The sequence below is a fragment of the Sapajus apella genome, unplaced genomic scaffold (assembly GCF_009761245.1).
Source record: "Sapajus apella isolate SASKATOON/1434 unplaced genomic scaffold, GSC_monkey_1.0 scaffold20, whole genome shotgun sequence".
Taxonomy (NCBI): Eukaryota; Metazoa; Chordata; class Mammalia; order Primates; family Cebidae; genus Sapajus; species Sapajus apella.
The window spans coordinates 28971055-28996659 of NW_022436960.1; the positions used below are offsets into that span (position 1 = coordinate 28971055).

General features: G+C 45.3%; 2 protein-coding genes across 6 annotated transcripts in view; one reads left to right on the forward strand and one right to left on the reverse strand.

Annotated features, from left to right (window-relative positions):
• The window catches only part of COQ6 (coenzyme Q6, monooxygenase), a 15735-nt gene extending 13644 nt beyond the window's left edge, over positions 1-2091 (reverse strand). For all 3 annotated transcript variants that reach the window (XM_032287901.1, XM_032287899.1, XM_032287900.1), the window contains exon 1: positions 1823-2091. In XM_032287901.1, coding sequence (XP_032143792.1) covers positions 1823-1985 — 163 coding nt within the window. In that variant the 5' untranslated portion in view covers positions 1986-2091. The remainder of the gene's footprint in view (positions 1-1822) is intronic.
• Positions 1917-24352, forward strand: FAM161B (FAM161 centrosomal protein B). Of its 3 annotated transcripts, none has more exons than XM_032287895.1 (9): positions 1917-2318; positions 5905-6224; positions 7581-8131; positions 10096-10466; positions 11227-11354; positions 20016-20180; positions 20431-20530; positions 22297-22436; positions 23664-24352. In XM_032287895.1, exons 1-9 carry the CDS (start codon positions 2265-2267, stop codon positions 23800-23802), a joined length of 1968 nt encoding a protein of 655 aa, XP_032143786.1. In that variant the 5' UTR covers positions 1917-2264; the 3' UTR covers positions 23803-24352. The 3 variants fall into 3 exon arrangements, with proteins under 3 accessions (XP_032143786.1, XP_032143787.1, XP_032143788.1); XM_032287896.1 differs by having other exon boundaries at positions 10096-10445; XM_032287897.1 differs by lacking the exon at positions 1917-2318 and having other exon boundaries at positions 5985-6066.
• Positions 24353-25605: the final 1253 nt, after the last annotated feature.

The following is a 25605-nucleotide window of genomic DNA, read 5'->3' on the forward strand; positions in this document are numbered from 1 at the left end:
GCTAAGACATGAGAATCACTGGAACCTAGGAGGCAGACGTTGTAGTAAGCTGGGATCTGGCCACTGCACTCCAGCCTGGGCGACAGAGGTGACAGAGCAGAGACTAACCCCAAAAAAAAAAAAAAAAAAAGATCCAGCCATACAGACAGCAAGCTTTTGCTGTGGAGGATGGGGCACACGGACATGCTCTGTAGAGGGCACTGTCTTTCTTTTTTCTTTTCCTGAGGCAGTCTCCTTTTGCCCAGGAGTGTAGTGGTATGATCCCAGCGCACTGCGACCTCCACCTCCCAGGTTCAAGTGATTCTCACGCCTCAGCCTCCCAAGTAGCTGGGACTACGGGTGCGTACCACAATGCCTAGCTAATTTTTTGTGTTTTTTTTTTTTTTAGTAGAGATGGGGTTTCACCATGTTGGTCAGGGTGGTCTCAACTCCTGACCTCAGGTGATCCACCCGCCTCGGCCTCCCAAAGTGCTGGGATTATAGACATGAGCCACTGTGCCTGGCCAAAGGGCACTGTTTTCTAGTCCCACATACCTCTGCCCTTAATCTAAGGCAAGCTTGTCCAACCATGGCCCAGGATGGCTTTGAATTCAGCCCAACACAAATTCATAAACTTTATTAAAACATTATGAGACGTGTGTGTGTGTTTAAGGTCATCAGCTATTGTTAGTGTTTTTTATGTGTGACCCAAGACAATTCTTCTTCCAATGTGGCCTGGGGAAGCCAAAAGATTGGACACCCTGATCTAAGGTCAGCTGCTCCACCCTATGATCCTCATCTCACAGGATATGCAAAATTTAACTTAAAGCAGATCATACATTTCTGTAACAGCTAAATCCATAAAATACTTAGAAAAAAGCCCAAGTAGTAAATCTTTGTGACTTTCTTAGCTATGACACCAAAAGCACAAATGATAAAAAGACTGATACACTGGACTGCATCAAAATTTAAAGCTTTTGTGCTTCAAAGAACATTATCAAGAAAGTAAAAAGACTATAAAATGGAAGAAATATTTGCAAGTCATTTATCAGATTAGGGACTTGCATACAGAATAAAATAATGGTTAGGCAGGGTTGCTCATGCCCGTAATCTCAGCCCTTCGGGAGGCTGAGGCAGGTGGATTGCTCAAGCCCAGGAGTTCCAGACCAGCTTGGGCAATATAGTGAGATCACATCTCTCCAAAAAAGAAAAAAAAAAAGAGAAAAACCAGCCGCGTGATGGTGCATGCCTGCAGTCCCAGCTACGTGGGAGGCTGAGGCAGGAGGATCAATTGAGCCCGGGAGGTTGAGGCTACAGTGAGCTATGATCGTGCCACTGCAGTGTAGCCTGGGCACAGAGTGAGATACTGTCTCAAAAAAACAAATAAAAATAAGTTAAAAACCGTGCAAAGGGTCTGAACAGGCATTCCTCCAAAGAAGATACACAAATGACCAATAAGCATCTGAAAGGATATTCAACATCGTTAATCATTAGGGAAATACAAATTAAAACCAAGATCCCACCTTACACCCAGTAAAGACAATGACAAGTACTATCCAGGATCTGGAGAAACTGCAACTCTCATATATTGAAAAAACCCTGGAAAGGCCTGTTTTCCCATGAGTAGGACTCACTCAGAACGCCCCTCCCACTTTTGACCCTAGGGGACCCTGAACGACCACACGCATTACGACCGGCCCTGGGGTTCCTCTAGGAGGGTAGGGGAGAAGTGTCGCGAGACCCGAGCACCTGTCTATGGGCAAGCAGTGCTAGGGCCTCCACGGCTCTCATCGTGCCTCTGCGGCCCAGTTCCCCGACACTAGTAGCCTGGAGGGGAGCTTACCCAAGGCACAGGCCATGGCAGCTCCCACCAGGCCTCCACCCGACACCACCACGTCGTACACAGTGTCTGTTGAGGCGCCGGACCACCTGCGACAGGACACTAGCAGGCCGCTGCGGGCAGCTGCACGCACAGCGTCCCATCGTCTCACAAACCTGGCCGCCATGGTGCAGACGTGCGCGGTAGCACTCGGGACCCCAGCAGGCCCACCTAGGCAGTGCTTCCGGAGCAGAACCCTCCAACCCCGCCCCGCTTCAGCGGCGTCCTCAGAACCGGAAATAAAATACACGAAGAGAACAGGCCAATCGGAAAGCGAACCTTGCGGGGGGTGGGGCTGCCCTGGAAGCCAATCAGACACCAAAGCTAGAAAGAGGTGGACCCTGGCCCCTATAGCTAGCGCTGCCACCATCGCTGTCACCGTCGCTGCTGACTCTGCCCAGCTGAAATGACCGTGGAGAGGACTGAGGGAGGCCCCGGCGGCGCGGAGGGGAGCCGTCAGGTGAGGAGAGAAAGAAAACAGAGGAAGCAGCACTGTCCCCCGGAAAGAAATCCCAGAGAGGAAACTGTTTGGCGTTGCCTTGGCGACAGACTGGAGGGGCGTGGGATTAAAATGACCGTTTAGAGACCGAGAGGCGGACTCTGACTTGGAGACCTGTACCTCTTGGACCTTATACGCGGCTCTTCATAGGACCATAGCAATGTCACTCAGTTTTCGCTTATCCTCTCAGTACTCTTTGATCAGTAGTACAATTGCCGTCCCATTTTTGTAGAAGAGAAACCTCAGGCACAAAGAGGTTAAGAAAATTGCCCTCAAATGTGGCCGAGCGCAGTGGCTCACGCCTGTATTCCAGCACTTTGGGAGGCCGAGGCGGGTGGATCACCTGAGGTCAGGAGATCGAGACCAGGCTGGCCAACAGGGCAAAACCTCATCTCTACTAAAAAAAAAAAAAAAAAAAAAAAAAAAAAAATTTGCTTGGCGTGCTGGCGGGCATCTGTAATCCCACTTACTTGGGAGGCTGAGGCAGGAGAATCGCTTGAACCCAGGAGGCAGAGGTTGCAGTGAGCTGAAATCACGCCATTGCACTTCAGCCTGGGCAACGTAAGGAGACTCTGTCTCAAAAACTAACTAAATAAAAATAATTAGCCGGTGTGGGCGGGGTGTAGTAAAAATAATAATAATAATTATCCACCGGGCTCACGCCTGTAATCCCAGCACTTTAGGAGACCGAGGCAGTTGGATCACGAGGTCAGAAGTTTGAGACCGGAGCCTGGACAACAGGGTGAAACCCCATCTCTACCAAAGATACAAAAATTAGCTGGGCGTGGTGGCGCAGGCCTGTAATCCCAGCTACTCAGGAGGCTGAGGCAGGAGAATCGCTTGAACCTGGGAGGCGGAGGTTGCAGTGAGCCGAGACTGGGCCATTGAGCTACAGCCTAGGCCACGACTGTCTCCAAAAAAAAAAAAGTTTAGAATAATTAGCCAGGTGTGGTGGCGTGTGCCTCCAGTGATCCACGAGCTTCAGCCTCCCAAAATGCTGGGATTACTCCCAAAGTGAGCCACTGCGCCTGGCTGACCCCAAATTATTAAAGACAGAAAGTAGTCTGGTAGTTGCTTAGGGCTGGTGGGGTGTGGAGGGTTAGGGGAAATAGGGAGTGAGTACTAAAACGTATGGAGTTTCTATTTTTTTTTTAATTTTAATAAATGTAAATACATAATAATAAAGAGGCACCGGCCTCCCCGGCCCAGGCAGAGGGGAGGCCTGGAGTTTCTTTTAGGGGCTATGAAAGTGTTCTAAAACTGTGATGGTAATTGCACAACTCTGTGGGTATACTAAAAACCACTGAATTGTCCACTTGAAATGAGTGAATATATTGTAAATAAATTATATCTTAATAAAGTTGTCTTTTAAAAAAAGAGAAGTTTGCCCAAAAGATCGCACATTCTTCAGTAGAAGAGTGAGGGCTAGGATGCATACATACCTCTGACTCTTACCCTGGATTTTAGTAAGGCTGGCTCCTCATCAGTCAGGTGTCAATTCAAAATTTCTCCACAGTGAAAAATAAAAATCAGGCCAGGACTGAGAAGGTATAACTCAGACTGTCATAGGCACAGATAATGCCAACAGCAAGAGCATCAGAACACAGTGATTCTCTCAGAGCCATACCATAGGTACACCCCTTCTTCCAGATGATAATGCTTACTGATCAATTACCCACCCTATATTATTATTCTCACCTTTTGAATAAGAATTGCTGTTAGGCAGGGTGCAATGGCTCACACCTGTAATCCAGCACTTTGGGAGGCCAAGGCAGGCGGACCACTTGAGCTGAGGAGTTCAAAACCAGCATGGGCAACATGGTGAAACCCCATCTCTACAAAAAGTACAAAAATTAGCCAGGTGTGGTGGTGCGTGCCTGTAGTCCCAGCTACTCAGGAGGCTGAGGTGAGAGGATCATCACCTCAGCCCAGGAGGTTCAGGCTGCAGTGAAGCATGATTGCACCACTGCACTCTAGAACCTGGGTAACAGAAAGATCCTGTCTAAAAAAAAAAAAAAAAAAAAAACTGCTTGGGTCAGGCACGGTGGTTCATGCCTGTAATCCCAGCACTTTGGGAGGCCAAGGCAGGTGGATCACGAGGTCAGGATTTCAAGACCAGCCTGGCCAAGCTGGTGAAGCCCTGTCTCTAATAAAAATACAAAACAAATTAGCAGGCACCTGTAATCTTAGCCACTTGGGAGGCTGAGGCAGAGAACTGCTTGAACCTGGGAGGCGGAGGTTCCAGTGAGTCAAGATTGCATCACTGGACTCCAGCCTGAGTGATAGAGACTCCATCTCAAAAAAAAAAATTGCTCATTCATTCACTTACTAAATTGTCCCCACTTCATGATAGCACCATTCCAGAGTTGATACCTGGTTCCCCGAATAAATCAGGAAAGCGAACCCTATAAAAATCACACCCCCACCCTAAGTTCCCTATGGTTTTCCATGGTGTCCTGCAGCAAATTAATAAACCTAACTGATGTACTGATTACAGGTGCATTTTTAGTAGCCTTAACCTGATGGACTTTATCAACCAAAAAGCTTTCCATAGGCACTCCAACTTTTTATAATCTCATGGTAGTTTATGGTTTTCACAGAATTTATTATCATCTTATATTGTCTGTCTCCTCTCACTACAGTGTAAGCTTCATGAGAGTAAGGACCTTGTTTGTCTTGTTCTCAGCTAAATGCCCAGTGCACATCAGGCACCCAGTAAATACTTTATGAATCAATGGAGTACTGAAAAAGTTAATTGGCTGTCCCACTTTTTAGGACATTGCTCTTACAGCCAGACCATACCGTCTCTCTTACTAATCATCCATTCCTTTTTTTTTTTTTTTTTTTTTTGAGATGAAGCTTCACTCTTGTTTTCCAGGCTGGAGTGCAATGGCACAATCTCATCTCACTACAGCCTCCACCTCCTGGGTTTAAGCGATTCTCCTGTCTCAGCCTCCCAAGTAGCTGAGACTACAGGACCCCACCCAGCTAATTTTTGTATTTTTGTAGAGACGGGGTTTTAGCATGTTAGTCAAGCTGGTCTCAAACTCCTGACATCAGGTGATCTGCCTGCCTCAGCCTCCCAAAATGCTGGGATTACAGGTGTGAGCACTGTGCCCAGACTTCATCCATTCCTTGACAGAGTGCAGATTAGCTAGAATGCGAGGAAAGCAGAGAAGTAGAGACAAGGAAAGGGGGAGAAGGAAGATGAGCAAGAAGTGAGTAAAACCCAAATAAGGCAGTGTGGCCATTGCCACACTGTCACGGGCAGGATTCCTGGAGTGCAGGGGTCAGAATGCATGGTGCAGCTGAGGTACTGTATGGCGCAGGGAACCAACTTCAGCTCTTCATTCCCCTTCCTTCCCTTCAACCAAGCACACTTCATAGACCAAGTTGTGAAATTTCTTTAGAGCAAGAAACACAGCTTATTTTTAAAAATTCCTCCCCAGTCCCTAACATACAGAGGCTTATTCAAAGTGAAATTGTTATGTTTTGAATAACTTTGAAATTATTGTTTGACCCACAGTCTATTTCTATTCTATTTTAGATATTTCCCCCCAAATCCTCCTCGGACACAGAGGCAGGAGAGGAGCTGTCTGGGCATGGGCTGGTTTTGCCCAGGGCTGGCAAACTTAATGAGTTCCTCAGCCCAGAGGAGGAGATAGATTCTACTTCTGACTCAACTGGGAGCTTTTACCAGACCTTACATGTACTAAAGCAAAAAGTCAGACCATGTCTGTTGGAGTCTCTCTTTCAGTCTGACCCAGATAGTGATGAAAACCTCTCTGAAGATGAGGAGGACCTGGAGAGTTTCTTCCAAGACAAGGGCAGAGGGAAGGTGCAGGCCCAGTGCGCCCAGGCTCTGAGGTAAGGCACTGCAGTCGCACCACTGCCTCACGCCACACCTCCACACAGGTCACACCATGTCTCTGGGCTTCATCTTCTTCTGTAAAGCAAAGAGCACTTCTGCAAGTTGCCATTTACTGAGGCTCCAGCTCACAATCAACTTTTGGCTCCAAACAGGGGTTCTGATTACGCCCCAGGAATCCTAAATCACTTTGGGCAACACTTAGTCCAGGGATGCACTGAAACTAATTAAAGGGAAGCCTTTCCTCAGGTGCGGTGGCTCACGCCTGTAATCCCAACACTTTGGGAGGCCGAGGCAGGCAAATCACTTGAGGTCAGGAGTTTGAGACCAGCCTGGCCAACATGGTGAAACCTGATCTCTACTAAAAATACAAAAATTAGCCAGGTGTTGTGGCAGGCACCTGTAATCCCAGCTACTCGGGAGGCTGACACATGGGAATCCCATGAGCCTGGGAGGTGGAGGTTGCAGTGAGCCAAGATCATGCCACTGCATTCCAGCCTGGGTGACAGAGTGAGACTCTGTCTCAACAAATAAAAATATAAAAAATATAGGGAAGCCTTTCTTAAACACATTTTCCCTGAGAATGACAATGCAGTACATTTATCTTGGTCAAGTCTTTCTCCTCCAATACCCTGGGTAAGTAGACATTAATTTTTGCCATTCTACATAGGAAGAAACTGAGGTTTTAACAGTACGTTGCTCAAAGTTTGAAGCAAGATTTAAACCCAGGTCTGTTTGACTCTAAAGCTCTGCTTTGCTCATTGTCTGTTCTCTTATGAAATACTAGAGTGCAGGCCGGGCACGGTGGCTCATGCCTGTAATACCAGCACTTTGAGAGGCTGAGGCGGGTGGATCAAAAGGTCAGGCGTTCAAGACCAGCCTGGGCAACATGGTAAAACTCCATATCTACTAAAAATTCAAAAAAATTAGCTGGGCGTGGTGGCACATGCTTGTAATCCCTGCTACTTGGCAGGCTGAAGCAGAATTGCCTTAACCCAGGAGATGGAGGTTGCAGTGAACTGAGATTGTGCCACTGCACTCCAGCCTGGGCAACAGAGCGAGACTCCATCTCAAAAAAAAAAAAAAGAAATATCTGAGTGCAAAGTGGCAATTCTGTGATCAATTCTGAGAAGAGACTTTCCATTAGGGCTGCTAGGATTGTCTGTGGGAAGGTTATGGGTATAGAGGCCTTTGGGCTGTGGTGTTAGGCCGAGAAGCCAGCTGTGACCAATGGAAGGGAGAACTGGGGAGGAGGGTCAGGGAGGAGGTCTGGAGGGAAGTCTGGAGGGAGGTCTGGAGGGAGTGGGGCCTCCTGACTGCCCTGTCCTCCACACACAGATCTGCTTTCTTCCCAGGAGTGGCTCCACAAGGCGCTGCAGCTCCCTGAGCAGCCTTCCCTCCAACATTCCCAGGGCTCAGACCCAGCCCCACTCAGGCTCGAGGCCTCCCTCCCAGCACAGAAGTGTCAGCTCTTGGGCGTCATCCATCACTGTCCCTCGGCCATTCCACATGACACTGCGCGAGGCCCGGAAGAAGGCCGAGTGGCTGGCCTTGCCTGCCTCCTTTGAGCAGGAGAGGCAGCGGGCCCAAAGGCAGGGTGAGGAAGAGGCCGAGTGCCATAGGCAGTTCCGGGCACAACCTGTGCCTGCACATGTCTACCTGCCCCTCTACCAAGAGATCATGGAGAGCAGCGAGGCCCGAAGGCGGGCAGGGATCCAGAAGAGGAAAGAACTGCTCCTCTCTTCTTTGAAGCCCTTCAGCTTCCTGGAGAAGGAGGAGCAGCTAAAGGAAGCTGTTCGACAGAAAGACTTGGCTGCCACAGCTGAAGCCAAGATCTCCAAGCAGAAGCCCACCAGAAGGATCCCCAAGTCCATTTTGGAGCCAGCCCTTGGGGATAAACTCCAGGGTAAAGACATTCTTGCCACCTTGCCATCTCCTGCCTCAGGGTCCCAATCCCACCGTAGGGATTTTTTTTTTTTTTTTATCTTAACCTCACTCGCCTCTTACACTGTAGGGATTTCATCAGGGCCCCAGGGGTTGGCCTGGCTTAAAGATGCGCTGCCTGGGTGGACCCACTAGAGACTGCACGCTTAGTGAAGGCCATCAGGGAGGGTTAGGTCTGTCTGTGCAATCGGGAGCCCTGCAGGGACCAAGGAGTGAGAGGTCCCACAGTGTCCCCAAGGCTCATCCTGTTGACATCTGAGTGGATGCACATGATGGCCTCTGCACCAGCACAGGTGCAGGAATCGAGAACCAGTGGGACACTCAAGGACCAGCTTAGGCTCACACCATCACCAGCACACTACCCTGAGATGCTCCCCACGGCTCCTTCATCATGGTGACGTAGTGTCAGTCGCTGAAAAATTACCTCGGGGATGATTATTATTATTTTTTTTTTTAGACAGAGTTTTGCTTTTGTTGCCCAGGCTGGAGTGCAATGGTGAGATCTCAGCTCACCTCAACCTCCACCTCCCAGGTTCCAGCGATTCTCCTGCCTCAGCCTCCCAAGTAGCTGGGATTACAGGCGTGCACCACCAAGCCCAGCTAATTTTTTGTATTTTTAGTAGAGATGAGGTTTCTTCATGTTGGTCAGGCTGGTCTCGAACTCCCGACCTCAGTGATCCACCTGCCTCGGCCTCCCTTAGTGCTGGGATTACAGGCATGAACCACCATGCCCAGTCAGGGGGATGATTACACATTTCCAAAAGTAGAGCTCCAAATAAGGGGCTCAGGCTTTCTTCACTCTTCAGTAGCATATACCATGCTCCAGGCACTGTTCCATGGTGAACAGACATGGACTTTGTAGACATGTGAGGAAAACAGATAAAAACATACAAACGTGATGAGTTATTTATAAGGATTAAAGGGGGGAAGCATGGAAGCATATATCAGAGGGACCTAACCTGGGGTTTGGTGAAGGAAGGGAGCAGTTAGGGAGGGTCCCCTGAGAAACTGGGCCCTGGGGCTGAATTGAAGGAAGGGCGAAGGGGGAGGAAAAGGGGAGTAAGCAGCATGTAGCAGGGAGGGGAGAGAAAGTGGAGCATCTGCAAGGGATGGAAGGGTAGAGGCTGAGAGAAGAGGGAGTGGGAAGGGAGAGGCAGGCACAGGCCACACATGGAGCCTTGCAAGCCACGTTAGGGAGTCTGGACTTCATCCCAAGGGTATAGGACAGCCACTGAGGGATTTAAGCAGGGTGGCCCATGACCAGAAATACAGTTCAGAAGGGTCCTTCTGATTGCTGTGTGGATAATCCAAGAGGCAGCAAGACTGGAGGGCGTTGAGCCAAGAGGAAGCTACTTCACAATTCAGTTGAGAAATCAATGCAGCTGGGGGCAGGGATGAAGAAAAGACGATGGGCTGGAGAGAGGTTAAAGAGGAGGAAATGACAGCACTTGTGACTGATGAGAGAGACAGAGGAGTCAGTGATTTGGGCAAAGGGCTTGGGCAGCTGGGTAGCTTGTGGGGCCTTTCTCTAAGACGGGGAAACCTGAGAGAGGAACAGGTGACTGGCCTACTTCCTCCTGCTTCATCTCTGAAGAAATCATAGGAAGTGCTCAGTAAGTGTAGACAGTCGCTACTTCTGCAGCCCGATTGGCACAGGCAGTGGTGTTCTGAATGACATTTATCAACAAGCTCTCCAGAACAAAAAAAAGCAAGCTGTTTTGTAATGTTTGTTATTTTCTGTGGTATAAATACTCCTATCAAGGCCATCTGCAAGCATCCCACGGGATGTTAACATGTGTCAGAATTCCTGAAAAGTTCATAGTTGCCTCCAGTACACTTAGGGCTAGTGTGTAAAAGGGAAAGTCCTCCCACCCTGCAGGTTTCACGCTTGGTCCTTTCTTACCCATCACCATCTTTTCTCCACAGAAGCTGAGCTATTCAGGAAAATTCGTATCCAGATGAGAGCCCTGGACATGCTCCAGATGGCCTCTTCCCCTATCGCCTCCTCTAGTGACAGGGCTAACCCACAGCCCCGCACAGCCACCCGGACCCAGCAGGAAAAGCTTGGGTTTCTGCACACTAACTTTGGATTCCAGCCTCGGGTGAATCCTGTGGTCCCTGACTATGAGGCCCTTTACAAGGCCTTCCAGAGAAGAGCAGCCAAAAGAAGAGAAACCCAAGAGGCCACTCACAACAAGCCCTTCCTGCTGAGGACTGCCAACCTGCGCCGCCACCCTCAGCATCCCTGTGATGCCACCACCAGCAGAGGGAGGATGGTGAGAGCCCAGGCAGCTGTGGTAGGGTCAGGGCTGGGGCCTGAAATGCAGGGTGGGTCCAGGTCTGACTGGAAAGCATTTCTCAACATTTTCCTATCTTTTTTTTTTTTTTTTAAATGGAGTCTCACTCTGTTGCCTAGGCTGGAGTACAGTGGCACAATCTGGGCTTACTGCAACCTCCACCTCCTGGGTTCAAGTGATTCTCCTGCCTCAGCCTCCCAAGTAGCTGGGATTACAGGGGCCTGCCAACATGCCTGGCTAATTTTTGTATTTTTAGTAGAGGCTGAGGCAGGGAGGCTGAGGCAGGAAAATTGCTTGAGCCCAGGAAGCAGAGGTTGCAGTGAGCTGAGATTCCACCACTGCACTCAAACCTGGGTGACAGAGTAAGATTCTGTCTCAAAAAAAAAAAGAGAGAGATAGAAAATGGCCAGGTGCAGTGGCTCACGCCTGTAATCCCAGCACTTTGGGAGGCTAAGACGGGTGGATCACCTGAGGTCAGGAATTCGAGATCAGCCTGGCCAACATGGCAAAACCCCATCTCTACTAAAAATGCAAAAATTAGCCAGGTATGGTGGCTCACAACTTGTATAGTCCCAGCTACTTGAGAGGCTGAAGTACAAGAATCGCTTGAACCAGGCAGGTGGAGGTTGCAGTGAGCCAAGATTGCGCCACTGCACTCCAGCCTGGGCAAAAGAGCGAGACTTTGTCTCAAAAAAAAAAAAAAAAAAAGGAAACTAATCACACATGCTGTCCCGCCAATACTAGTCTTTGTTTCTTCCAGGATTCCCCAAAGCCACCAGCTACACCCCTGCCAAGGAGTCGTTCTCTGAGTGGCCTTGCCTCCCTCTCTGCCAACACTCTCCCTGTGCACATCACAGATGCCACCAGGAAGAGGGAATCTGCAGTCAGGTGAGTGTTCAGGCTGCACAAGATCATGCTCTGATTCTGGTCCAAAATGCTGGAACCCTCCCTGCTGAGGGGCCTCCTTTTCTGTTGTCAGAGACACCTCAAGGGGTCAAAGGGAATTTTCTGATTAGGACAGGAACAAGTGCAGTTCTCCACACCTGGTACTGGAGAACAGCTAGCCAGCATTCAGCGCATACTCACCAAGGGCTTATTCTGTACCAGCAACAGTGTTAAGGCTGGAGATCTTAGGTACCCTACAGTTTATTATCTAGTCTGAAATACAGAAAAGCAGAGAAGCAATGGCTGTATTTTTTGAGTACTGCAATGATCGGGGGTACAGGGGACTGTGAGGGCATTGGGCAGCCTGGAGCAGGGGTGTCTTGTCTTGTGGAATAGATGTCTAAAGTGAAACCTGAAGAACCAAGATGAGCTGACCAGACAAAGCCTGGAGAGAAGGGAGGTTCCAAACAGAGAGAACCTGGATAAAAGCCCATGGGTGAGAGGAAGGGAGTTGTGAGGAACAAAAACTCAGAGAAGCATGCTAGCAGGTGGCTGAAGCTGCTGCAAAGATGAGACATCCATTGCACAGATTTGAGATTCTCTGAGATTCATCTTGGGGAGATGTCAGAGTCAGCTGGGCAGCAAGAGCCTGCTTATTTTAACTCTTCAGCTGACCTGACTCTGTTATGATGTTCTTATTGAGCCAGCCCCCAGGAGGGGTTCCTACACTAGGCTTCTGAACCAAAGTAGGCAAGAGAGGTCATGGTGTAATGAGCAGCTTAGCCCAGGGAGAGGACTCATGTCTTACTGCCTTCCTATGAGGCTTGTAGGGGAGTACTCAGAACCTACTTGGGTCCTTAAGCTTCACAACAGGGATCATAGAAGAGTATTTACAGTCCAAGAGATACTCCTTTCTTCTTCAAACTTTGGTTAGACCTACTAAACCAGGGCCAATTGCTCAGTATCCTGAGAGCCCAAAAACACAGGTCTCATGAACAAAGAGGCTGGCCCACCTATAGAGGATATCCACATCTGCATTCCAGCCACAGGGAATCTTGACATATTAGCAGATTAAATTTTCATGTTGTTCTTCCCAGTCTGTCCATTTGAATGTAAACATCTTAACATGAGTCTTGATTGATTTTCCTTTTGGAAGAACTCAACATATTACCTTGTAGATAACTGAACAAACTAAGTGCTACAAATTGAACCCAAATAGTCTGCACTGAAGGAGGCTTATTTTCCAGTTCTCTCTGAATATGCAGATTTGTATTCCCAAAGGACCATGAACCCAGGCAACTTCCAGCCTACTGTTTATAGCAGAGTGGTCAAGGGCAGAGGCTTGGGAGTCAGAGATCCTGGTTCCAATAGGGGCTTTTCCACTGGTGTGCTGGGTAGCTTTGAGCAAGTGGCTTACCTCCCTTGAGCCTAAATCTCCTCTCCTATAAAAAGGGTGTTAGGCCCGGTGCAGTGGCTCATGCCTGTCATCCTAGCACTTTGGGAGGGCAAGACAGGTGAATCACCTGAGGTCAAGAGTTCAAGACCAGCCTGGCCAACATGGTGAAACCCTGTCTCTACTAAAAATACAAATATTAGCTGGGCATGGTGGTGGGTGGCTGTAATCCTAGCTACTGAAGATACTGAAGCAGGAAAATCGCTTGAACCCAGGAGGCGGAGGTTGCAGTGAGCAGAGATGGCACCACTGCACTCCAACCTGGGCAACAACAGCAAGATTCCATCTCATTAAAAAAAAAAAAAAAACAGCAGCAGGGAGATTTAGTATTTACCTCATAAGGGAGTTATGAGGACTACATGAAATGTAATAGTCAGAGAGGGATCCAAGATGGCCAATTAGGAGCAGCTCTGGATTGCAGCTCCAACCGAGAGCTCGGAGGCCACTGCAGGTGATCCCCAGGCAAGCAGGGCCTGGAGTGCACCTCTAGCAGTCCTACAGCAGAGGGACTGACTGTTAGAAGGAAAACTAAGAAACAGAAAGAAATAACTTCATCTTCAACAAACTGGACATCCACTCAGAGATCCCATCTGAAAGTCACCAACTACAAAGACCACAGGTAAATAAATCCACAAAGATGGGAAGAAACCAGTGCAAAAAGGATGAAAACACCCAAAACCAGAACATCTCTCCTCCTCCAAGGGATCACAACTCCTCACCAGCAAGGGAACATGGCTGGATGGAGAATGAATCTGATGAATTGACAGAAACAGGCTTAGAAGGTGGGTAATAAGAAACTTCTCTGAGCTAAAAGAACATGTTCTAACCCAATGCAAAGAAACTAAGAACCTTGAAAAAAGATTTGATGAAATGCTAATGGGAATAAACAGCTTAGAGAGGAATATAAATGATTTGATGGAGCTGAAAAACACAACACAAGAACTTCGCAAAGCATACACAGGTTTCAATAGCTGAACTGATCAAGCAGAAGAAAGGATGTCAGAAGTCAAAGATCAACTCAATGAAATAAAACCAGAAGGCAAGATTAGAGAAAAAAGAGTGAAAAGAAACGAAAAAAGCCTCCAAGAAATATGGGATTATGTGAAAAAACCTAATCTACGTTTGATAGGTGTAACTGAATGTGACAGAGAGAATGAATCCAAGCAGGCCAATATTCAATTCCAGGAAATACAGAGAACACCTCGAAGATATTCCTAAAGAAGAGCAACCCCAAGGCACATAATCAGATTCACCAGGGTTGAAATGAAGGAAAAAATGCTAAGGGCAGCCAGAGAGAAAGGTCGGGTTACCCACAAAGGGAAGCCCATCAGACTCACAGCTGATCTCTCAGCAGAAACCCTACATGCCAGAAGAGAGTGGGGACCAATATTCAACATCCTTAAGGAAAAGAACTTTCAACCTAGAATTTCATATCCAGCCAAACTAAGTTTCATAAGCAATGGAGAAATAAAATCCTTTACGAACAAGCAATTACTCAGAGATTTCATCACCACCAGGCCTGCTTTACAAGAGCACCTGAAAGAAGCACTAAACATAGAAAGGCACCAGCAGTACCAGCCACTCCAAAAACATACCAAATGGTAAAGAGCATTGACACAATGAAGAAACTGCATCAAATAACAGGCAAAACAACCAGCTAGCATCAAAATGGCAGGATCAAATTCATAAATAACAGTATTAACTTTCAATGTAAATGGGTTAAATGCCCCAATCAAAAGACACAGAATGGCAAATTGGATAAAAAGTCAAAACCCATCAGTGTGCTGTATCCAGGAAACCCATCTCACATGCAAGGATACACATAGGCTCAAAATAAAGGGATGGAGGAAGATTTACCAAGCAACTGGAGCGCAAAAAAAAGCAGGAGTTGCAATCCTAGTCTCTGATAAAATAGACTTTAAACCAACAAAGATCAAAAGAGACAAAGGAGGGCATTACATAATGGTAAAAGGATCAACGCAACAAGAAGAGCTAACGATCCTTAAATATATACACACCCAATACAGTGTTAATAATATTAACACTCCACTGTCAATATTAGATCAATGAGACAGAAAATTTAAAAGGATATCCAGGACTTGAACTCAGACCTGGACCGAGCAAACCTAACAGACATTTACAGAACTCACCACCCAAAATCCACAGAATATACATTTTTCAAAGCATCACATCACGCCTACTCTAAAATTGACCACATAATCGGAAGTAAATCATTCCTCATCAAATGCAAAAGAACGGAAATCATAACAGTCTCTCAGACCACAGTGCAATCAAGTTAGAACTCAGAATTCAGAAACTAAGAACCACACAGCTTCATGGAAACTGAACAACTGGCTCTTGAATGTTGACTGGATAAAAAAATGAAATGGGCCGGGCGCGGTGGCTCAAGCCTGTAATCCCAGCACTTTGGGAGGCTGAGGCGGGTGGATCACGAGGTCAAGAGATCGAGACCATCCTGGTCAACATGGTGAAACCCCGTCTCTACTAAACTACAAAAAATTAGCTGGGCATGGTGGTGCGTGCCTGTAATCCCAGCTACTCAGGAGGCTGAGGCAGGAGAATTGCCTGAACCTGGGAGGCGGAGGTTGCGGTGAGCCGAGATCGCGCCATTGCACTCCAGCCTGGGTAACATGAGTGAAACTCCGTCTCAAAAAAAAAAAAAAAAAATGAAATGAAGGCAGAAATAAAGATGTTCTTCAAAACCAATGAGAACGAAGACACAACATACCAGAGTCTCTGGAACACATTTAAAGCAGTGTCTAGAGGAAAATACATAGCAATAAATGCGCACATGAGAAGCAAGGTTAAAAAAAAGAAAGAAAGAAAAGAAAATGCCGGGCGTGGTGGCTCACACCTGTAATCTTAGCACTTTGGGAGGCTGAGGTGGGTGGATCACCTGAGGTCAGGAGTTCAAGACCAGCCTGGCCATTATGGTGAAACCCCATCTTTAAAAAAAAAAAAAAAAGAAAAAGAGAAGCAAGGAAAGATCTAAAATCGACACCCTATTGTCCAAATTGAAAGAGCTAGAGGAGCAAGATCAAAAAAACTCAAAAACCTAACAGAAGACAAGAAATAACTAAGATCAGAGCAGAATTGAAGGAGACAGAGACACAAAAAAACCCTTCAAAAAATCAATAAATCCAGGAGCTGGTTTTTTGAAAAGATCAACAAAATAGACCACTAGCCAGATTAATAAAAAAGAAAAGAGAGAAGAATCAAATAGATGCAATAAAAAATGATAAAGGGGATATCACCGCAGATTCCACAGAAATACAAACCACCATCAGAGATTACTAGAAACAACTCTATGCATATAAATCAGTAAACCTGAAAGAAATGGATAAATTCCTGGACACTAGCATCCTCCCAAGCCTAAACCAGGAAGAAGTCGAAACCCTGAATAGACCAACAACAAGGGCTGAAGTTGAGGCAGCAGTTAATAGCCTACCAACCAAAAAAAGGCCAGGTCCAGATGGGTTCACAGCTGAATTCTAACAGACATACAAAGAGGAGCTGGTACCACTCCTTCTGAAATTATTCCAAACAATCCAAAAAGAGGGAATCCTTCCCAAATCATTTTATGAGACCAACATCATCCTGATACCAAAACCCAGCAGAGACTCAACAAAAAAATAAAACTTCAGGCCAACATCCATGATGAACACAGATGCAAAAATCTTCAGTAAAATACTGGCAAACTGATTGCAACAGCACATCAAAAAGCTTATCCATCATGATCAAGTAGACTTCATCCCGGGGATGCAAGGCTGGTTCAACATACGCAAGTCTATAAACGTAATTCACCACATAAACAGAACCAAGACAAAAACCACATGATTATATCAATAGATGCAGAGAAGGCCTTTGACAAAATTCAACAGCCGTTTATGCTAAAAACTCTCAATAAACTAGGTATTGACGGAACGTTTCTCAAAATAATAAAAGCTATTTACAGCAAACCCACAGCCAATATCATACTGAATGGGCAAAAACTGGAAGCATCCCCTTTGAAATCTGGCAGTAGACAAGGATGCCCTCTCTCACAACTCCTATTCAATATAGTATTGGAAGTTCTAGCCAGAGCAATAAGGCAAGAAAAAGAAATAAAGAGTATTCAATTAGGAAAGGAGGAAGTCAAATTGTCTCTATTTGCAGGCGACATGATTGTATATTTAGAAGACCACATCATCTCAGCCCAAAATCTCCTGAAACTGATATGCAACTTCAGCAAAGTCTCAGGATACAAAATCAATGTGCAAAAATCACAAGCATTCCTATACACTAATAACAGACTTAAAGAGAGCCAAATCAAGAATGAACTGCCATTCACAATTGCTACAAAGAGAATAAAATACCTAGGAATACAACTAACAAAGAATGTAAAGGACCTCTTCAAGGAGAACTGCAAACCACTGCTCAACAAAATAAGAGAGGACACAAACAGATGGAGAAACATTCCATGCTCATCGTTAGGAAGAATCAATATCGTGAAAATGGCCATACTGCCCAAAGTAATTCACAGATTCAACGCTATCCCCATCAAGTTACCATTGACCTTCTTCACAGAACTGGAAAAAAACACCTTAAACTTCATATGGAACCAAAAGAGAGCCCACTTGGCCAAGTCAATTCTAAGCAGAAAGAACAAAGCTGGAAGCATCACACTACCTGACTTCAAACTATACTACAAGGCTACAGTAATCAAAAGAGCATGGTACTGGTACCAAAACAGAGATATAGACCAGTGTAACAGAACAGAGCCCTTGGAGGCAACACCACACATCTACAACCATCTGATCTTTGACAAACTTCACAAAAACAAGCAATGGGGAAAGGATTCCCTGTTTAATAAATGGTGTTGGGAAAACTGGCCAGCCATGTGCAGGAAGCAGAAACTGGACCCCTTCCTGACACCTTACACTAAAATTAACTCCAGATGGATTAAAGACTTAAACATAAGACCTAACACCATAAAAACCCTGGAAGAAAATCTAGGCAAAACCATTCAGGACACAGGCATAGGCAAAGACTTCATGAATAAAACACCAAAAGCATTGGCAACAAAAGCCAAAATAGGCAAATGGGACCTAATTGAACTCCAGAGCTTCTGCACAGCAAAAGAAAGTCATTAGAGTGAATCGGCTACCAACAGAATGGGAAAAAAGTTTTTGCAATCTATCCATCTGACAGAGGGCTAATATCCAGAATCTACAAAGAACTAAAACAGATTTACAAGAAAAAAACAAGCCCATTCAAAAGTGGGCGAAGGATATGAATAGACACTTTACAAAAGAAGACATATATGAAGCCAATAAACATACAAAAAAATGCTAATCATCACTGGTCATTAGAGAAATGCAAATCAAAACTACATTGAGATACGATCTCACTCCAGTTAGAATGGCGATCATTAAAAAATCTGGAGACAACAGATGCTAGAGAGAATGTGGAGAAATAGGAACACTTTTACACCATTGGTGGAAGTGTAAATTAGTTCAAATATTGTGGAAGACAGTGTGGCGATTCCTCAAGAACCTAGAAATAGAAATTCCATTTGACCCAGCAATCCCATTACTGGGTATATATCCAAAGGATTATAAATCGTTCTATTATAAGGACACATGCACACGAATGTTCATTGCAGCACTGTTTACAATAGCAAAGACTTGGAACCAACCCAAATGCCCATTGATGATAGACTGGGCAGGGAAAATGTGGCACACATATACCATGGAATACTATGCAGCCATAAAAAACGATGAGTTCGTGTCCTTTGTAGGGACATAGATGAACCTGGAAACCATCATTCTCAGCAAACTGACACAAGAACAGAAAATCAAACACTGCATGTTCTCACTCTAAGCAGGTGTTGAACAATGAGAACACAAGGACACAGGGAGGGGAGCATCACACACTGGGGTCTGTCGGGGGGATCTAGGGGAGGGACAGGGCGGGTGGGAAGTTGGGGAGGGATAACATGGGGAGAAATGCCAGACATAGGTGATGGGGAGGAAGGCAGCAAACCACATTGCCATGTAACAAGATTGTTGCCTATGCAACAATCTTGCATGTTCTTCACATGTACCCCCAAATCTAAAATGCAATAAAATATATATTTAAAAAAAAAATAAATGTAATGGTCTTGGTTCATGATAGAGAGCTCAGTAAATGGTAGCTGTTAGTATTATTTTGTATCCAGATAGGCAAAGACCTATTGAGTGTTGGGCTATTTAAGTAAGGAGATATCTAGATATAGATATATAGATATAGATTAGATATAGATTAGATATAGATTAGATATAGATTAGATATAGATATAGATATAATTTTTTTTTCTGAGATGGAGTCTTGCTCTGTCACCCAGGCTAGAGTGTAGTGGCCTGATCTCGGCTCACTGCAACCTCTGCTTCCCAGGTTCAGTGATTCTCCTGCCTCAGCCTCCCAAGCAGCTGGGATTAGAGGTGCGTACCACTATACCCAGCTAATTTTTTTTTGTATTTTTGGTAGAGATGGGGTTTCACCATGTTGGCCAGGCTGGTCTCGAATTCCTGACCTTGTGATCCGCCTACCTTGGCCTCCCAAAGTTCTGGGATTACAGGCATGAGCCACAGCACCCCGCCTAAGGATATTTTAACTGACATTTCTCCATTTCAGTAAATGCACTTCTAGGGTAGGAAATCACTATGTCCCTAGTGCTGGAAAGGCTTCATCTGCCAGTACATTTAATCCTAGAATTTTATTGTTTTCAAAATGCCCCATTCACTGAAAACACGAACTTACTTTCCAGAAGAGGTTACTAAGATTGCTTTTATTTCATTTTTAAATTAATTAATTAATTAATTTTTGAGACAGAGTCTTGATCTGTTGCCCAGGATGGAGTGCAGTGGCTCGATCTCAGCTAACTGTAACCTCCACCTCCTGAGTTCTAGCAATTCTCCTGCCTCAGCCTCCCAAGTAATTGGGATTACAGCTGCCCACCGCCATACCCAGCTAATTTTTATGTTTTTAGTAGAGATGGGGTTTCACCATGTTGGCCAGGCTGGTCTTGACTCCTGACCTCAGGTGATTCACCTGCCTCGGCCTCCCAAAGTGCTGGGATTACAGGCGTGAGCCACCGTGCCCAGCCTAAGATTGCTTTTCAATATACCCAAATTAGTAATCTATACTCTTTTTCTGCTTCCTCCCTTTAGAAGTGCAATTGAAAAAAAGAACAAAGCAGATGAGAGTATTCAGTGGTTGGAGATACACAAAAAGAAGACTCGAGCAATGTCCAAATCTGTGACCTTCCGTGCAAAGGCCATGGATCCCCATAAAAGCCTGGAGGAAGTGTTCAAAGCAAAGCTGAAAGAGAACCGGTCAGTGTCCTCTATGTGTCAAAAGGGGTGCTTGCCTTGAGATCCAACAGACCACTGGCCTGCTGCTAGAAAATGCAAAATGGAATTACTGGGGTAGGTAGGCTCCTGTAATCACAGCGGGGTCATGATTTTCCAAGTCAGATAGGAATTTACAATGTACATGAGAGTTACTTACACTGCTTAACTGGAAATGAAGGGTATTCTAGATTAGAAAAGATGGAATTCTTTCTAAATATCTTGCTAATTCCAGGAACAATGACCGTAAAAGAGTGAAAGAATATAAGAAAGAATTGGAAGAAATGAAGAAGAGAATACAAACAAGGCCCTATCTCTTTGAACAAGTTGCCAAGGTAAAACTAAACCATCATTTGTTTTCTGCCTTATATAAAAGGGCTCTGAGAACTTATGAAAACAATTTTAATATGTGGGTTTTAAATTTTTCCTTGAGGCCCAGAAATTCTAATTTCATTACCACCTTTTCCCAAAATAAATAGTACAATAGAGAATGCTGCTTGTGTTGATTTCATCCAAGAGTGAACTCCAAAGGCATCTGTAAAGGGATATTTTACTTCTAGAGCTTTCACTGTAGTCTAGCATTCAGATTTCATCAGATTGGGCATTGCACCCCAGAGACACAGGCACCATTGGCTTGTTCTGCTCTGTGGAGCCACTGTTCACAGTGCTGGGAAGGCATCTCTCCTCTGGCAGTGCTACTGCCCCTGGGCCTCTCCACCTCTAGATCTGTGGCACATTTATAGGTCTCCAAGGATTAGGAAGCTCACAAACACCCCTCAAGGCTCTTCTTAGACTAAGTGGCTTTCAGTCTCGAAGATTATTACTTTTTTCTTAGTGTGTGTGTATGTGTGTGTTCCTTGTGGAGCAGGGCTAACTAACCCATAGGCAGTGTACCCAAAGTATCCTGGAAGACTATCATTTTAAGATATTCTCAGCAGGGTGTGGTGGCTCACGCCTGTAATCCCAGCACTTTGGGAGGCCAAGGTGGGCGAATCACGAGGTCAGGAGGTCAAGACCATCCTGGCTAACGCGGTGAAACCGTGTCTCCACTAAAAATACAAAAAATTAGCTGGGCGTGGTGGCGCACGCCTGTAGTCCCAGCTACGCAGGAGGCTGAGGCAGGAGAATCGCTTGAACTCAGGAGGCAGAGGTTGCAGTGAGCCAAGATCGTGCCACTGCACTCCAGCCTGGGCCACAGAGCAAGACTCCATTTCAAAATATATGTATATTTTTTTTCAAAACTTTTAGGGATGTTGGACTCAGCTGAGATCTCCCTAAGGATTCTCCGGAGCTGCTGCATTAGGCTCTATGGATTTCTTTCCTCTCTAGTTTCAGACAAGTTGGGGTTCCCTAGTGACTTAGTTCCAGTGGTGGGGCATTAGCTCCACCTTATAGCTAGTACATTATCCAGACATTTGCTGGGTCTACTTCCTCCTCCATCCATAAATCTCTCCTCTCACACACACAAACACACACGGTCTTGGATTTACTTAGCAACCTGCATTGTTCAAAATCTCTCGTGCTTCTTTATGTTAATGTTAAGCAAGCTCACTCTTCAGAGCTCAACAGTCTTTCACCTCTCTAGGAAAAATACAAAGTACTGATTTTGTTCTTGAATACTTAAACAAAAAAAAATAACATTTTTCTGGTCCACATGTAGACCATCTGTCCTTCCATTAAGAATCTTGGTGTAGCTTATTTTCTATTTTATTTTAGTATTCCTGATAATGGTTTGTTGCTTTAAAATCTTAGAAGGTTTTTAGTCCATCCTTTTAAATCTGTCTCCCAAAAGTTTCAGTCATTGCTTTTCAAAATTGTGGCTTCCAAATCAACAGTTTGGCATCTCTGGGGAGTGTTAGAAATATAAAATTACAGGCCTCATCTGACACCTACCAAATGAGAAATCTGCATTTTAACAAGACCACAGGTGATTTATACATACATTAAGGCTTGAAAACAAGGGTTAAGTAATTTTCATGCATATCTGTACCCCACAGTAAGGGTGGTGGTAGTGGCAGTATTGTAAGAATGCTGACTAAGTAATTTAGAATTGTATGGTAATTCATAAGACAGCTACAACAGATTAATTTCCATCCCACAGGATCTAGCCAAGAAAGAAGCAGAACAATGGTATCTAGACGCCCTGAAGCAGGCTGGGCTGGAGGAAGACTTTGTGAGAAGCAAGGGACAAGGCATCCGGGCTGTACAAGAGGAGGGGACCCAAGTCAAGGACCTTCCCAGGTAACCTGAGATGTTGCTGTCATTTGCAGCTCTCTAAATTGTCATCCCCAGTAATACCACTGGGAGGAAGCTTTAGAATAGCCACTGGTATTCTGATATCATAATCCTATATTTATATGATATTAATAACTAATCCAGAGATCTCCAGGTAACACATTTGAATTTAGACAGTGGTGCAGTTGTGAATAAAATCTGACAAATTATGTTTAGTTTTCTTCCATTTTGAAACAGATCATTTTCCAATTCCAGTTCCAATTCCATGAGCCGAAACTATTACTATTTTATTTTTGAAGAAAAATCACGTATATTTTGACATCTTATAAAACTTCTTCTAGCATTCCTTGAAGGTAGCTTATTAGCATCACCTTCTCCATAACCCATTTTGATATTGAGTCAAAGGGAGAAAAGACAGATCTATCTCCATTATTCTTGTTTTGTATCTTAAATCCTAGTAGCCCCTGGCTGGGAGTGCTGGCTCACACCTGTAATCCCAGCACTTTGGGAGGCCAAAGCAGGCGGATCACGAGGTCAAGAGATCATGACAATCCTGGACAACATGGTGAAACCCCATCTCTACTAAAAAATACAAAAATTAGCTGGGCGTGGTGGCGCGCGGCTGTAATCCCAGATACTCGGGAAGCTGAGGCAGGAGAATTGCTTAAACCCAAGAGGCGGAGATTGCAGTGAGCCAAGATTGTGCCACTGCACTCCAGCCTGGCGCCTGGCAACAGAATGAGACTATCTCAAAAATAAAAAATAAAAAAATCCTAGTAGTGCCTACCCTAATTTCTATCTCAGTTTTATATACCCCTAGAAATTTTCCTTTACATCCCATATAAAATAATAATAATGTTGAGACCATTCTTAAACCTTGCACAGTGCTTTAAGATTTCCTTTTTCAGACTGGGCGCAGTGGCTCAGGCCTGTAATCCCAGCACTTTGGGAAGCTGAAGTGGGTGGATCATTTGAAGCCAGGAGTTCGAGACCAGCCTGGGCAACATGGCAAAACCCGTCTCTACAAAAAGTAAAAAAAAAAAAAAATTAGCTGGGCACAGTGGCGTGTGCCTGTAATCCCAGCTACTTGGGAAGCTGAGGTGGGAAGATTGCTTGAGCCGGGCTGTCCAGGCTGCAGTGAGCCAAAATCATACCACTGCACTCCAGCCTGGATGACGGAGTGAGACCCTGTCTGGAAAAAAAAAAAAATTCATGTTTTAATTTATTTTGCAGCATCCAAGAAACTACAAAATTCAGCATCAGAGATCCAGAGCAGGATTTAGAAGGATCTCTAGAACAGCCTGCAAGCCCCAGGAAAGTACTGGAGGAGCTATCTCATCAATCACCAGAAAATCTCCAATCACTTGCTTAATCACTGCACTTAAAATTATTGCTTTTGAAAAATATTAAGCAGCTAACTTGGGTTTAAGTCAAGGCAGGCAAAACCTGGGTTTTGAGTCATGGCTACTGCTAGAGGATGGGGGAAAAGAAGAGTACCAGGTAACAGTCGGTCGTGGTGGCTCACACCTGTAATGCCAGCACTTTGGGAGGCTAAGGTGGGCAGATCACCTGAGGTCAGGAGTTTGAGACCAGCCTGGCCAACATGGCAAAACCCTGTCTCTACTAAAAATACAAAAATTAGCTGGGTGTGATGACACATGCCTCTAATCCCAGCTACTCAGGAGGCTGAGGCAGGAGAATCATTTGAACCTGAGAGGCAGAGGTTGTAAGAAGCCAAGATCACACCACTGTACTCCAGCCTGGGCAGCAGAGCAAGACTCTGTCTTCAAAAAAAAAAAAAAGTAGCAGATAACAAGGAATGGTTCAAGGAAATCAAAGTGGGGAGGCTCAGGAGGAGGGATCGTAGCCTGAAGTTGAGGCTTCCTGCTCTGTGCCTCACACTTAGAGTATAGGTAGAGAAAGAGAGCACAAGCCCAAATGCCTGTGGGGCTAGTGCAGAAAAATAAATGCATCAGCAGGGTAGGTGTAGACAGTAGGAGACAAGAGAGACTGGAAAGTTATCAAGTCTTGCTAGAGTATAGGCTCAGAATTACTACATCAACCACATTTTCATCAAGCCAGAAACTTGCATGCTGTCAAACTAATTTAAAGTGACTAGAAATAGTGTATGGGCAAAATAAAATACATCTGTTTATCACATTTAGCCCATTGGGGATGAAAAACTTACAACTTCTAGTACAAGGTTTCTTATCCTTAGCACTATTAATATTTTGGGCCTTAGCCTGGCCAGCATGGCGAAACACCATCTCTACTAAAAATACAAAAATTAGCCAGGCTTGGTGGCAGGTGCCTGTAATCCCAGCTACTCGGGCAGCTGAGGCAGAAGAATCGCTTGAACCCGGGAGGTGGAGGCTGCAGTGAGCTGAGATCACACTACTGTACTCCAGCCTGGGTGGCAAGAACGAGACTCTGTCCTCAAAAAAAAAAAAAAAAAGAAAAAAATATCTTGGGCCACCTAATACTTTGTTGAGGGTTGTGGGAAGGAGCTGTCCTGTACGTTGTAGAATGTTTAGCAGCATCCCTGGCCACTGCCTGCTAGATGCCAGTTAGTAACCCCTCCCCAGCTGTAACAACCAAAAATATCTCCAGATATTGCCAGATGTCCCCAGGGGGCAAAAATGTCCCTGGCTGAGAACCATTGCTCTAGTATAAAAGGTTGCATGAAGCAAAAACTGGCATTCTAAGAATACAAGTAATTGCCATGAACACAATCTACATACTAAATGGTCATGCATGTCATTAACAAATTAAGAATAATTTAAAAGTTATTTCCTATTATCTGTTTAGAATGTGCCTGTGTGTTTGTGAGCATGAAGTTCATTTTAAATAAAATTTCCCAGACAACCAAGATTTTCTACTAGTAGATGAACTTTGGAATACTTTCTTCTCACCAGTAATAATTGGATATTCTGGCTCGGTGCAGCGTTTCATGCCTATAATCCCAGCACTTTGGGAGGCCAAGGCAGGAGGATCGCTTGAAGCCAGGGGTTCAAGACCAGCCTAGGCAACATAGTGTGACCTCATCTCTACCAAAAAATACCACAAAAAGTTAGCTGGACTGGTGGTGCATGCCTATAGTCGTAGCTATTCAGGAGGCTGAGGTGGGAAGATCCCTTGAGTTCAAGGTTACAGTGAGCTATGACTACACCACTGC

What these genes read in the sequence shown, in the direction of transcription:
- FAM161B (XM_032287895.1), top strand. Translation starts at nt 2,265, where the DNA reads ATGACCGTGGAGAGGACTGAGGGAGGCCCCGGCGGCGCGGAGGGGAGC. An exon ending in GCGCGGAGGGGAGCCGTCAG is followed by an intron (nt 2,319 to 5,904) that starts GTGAGGAGAGAA and finishes ATTCTATTTTAG; the next exon opens with ATATTTCCCCCCAAATCCTC. An exon ending in CCTTGGGGATAAACTCCAGG is followed by an intron (nt 8,132 to 10,095) that starts GTAAAGACATTC and finishes TTTTCTCCACAG; the next exon opens with AAGCTGAGCTATTCAGGAAA.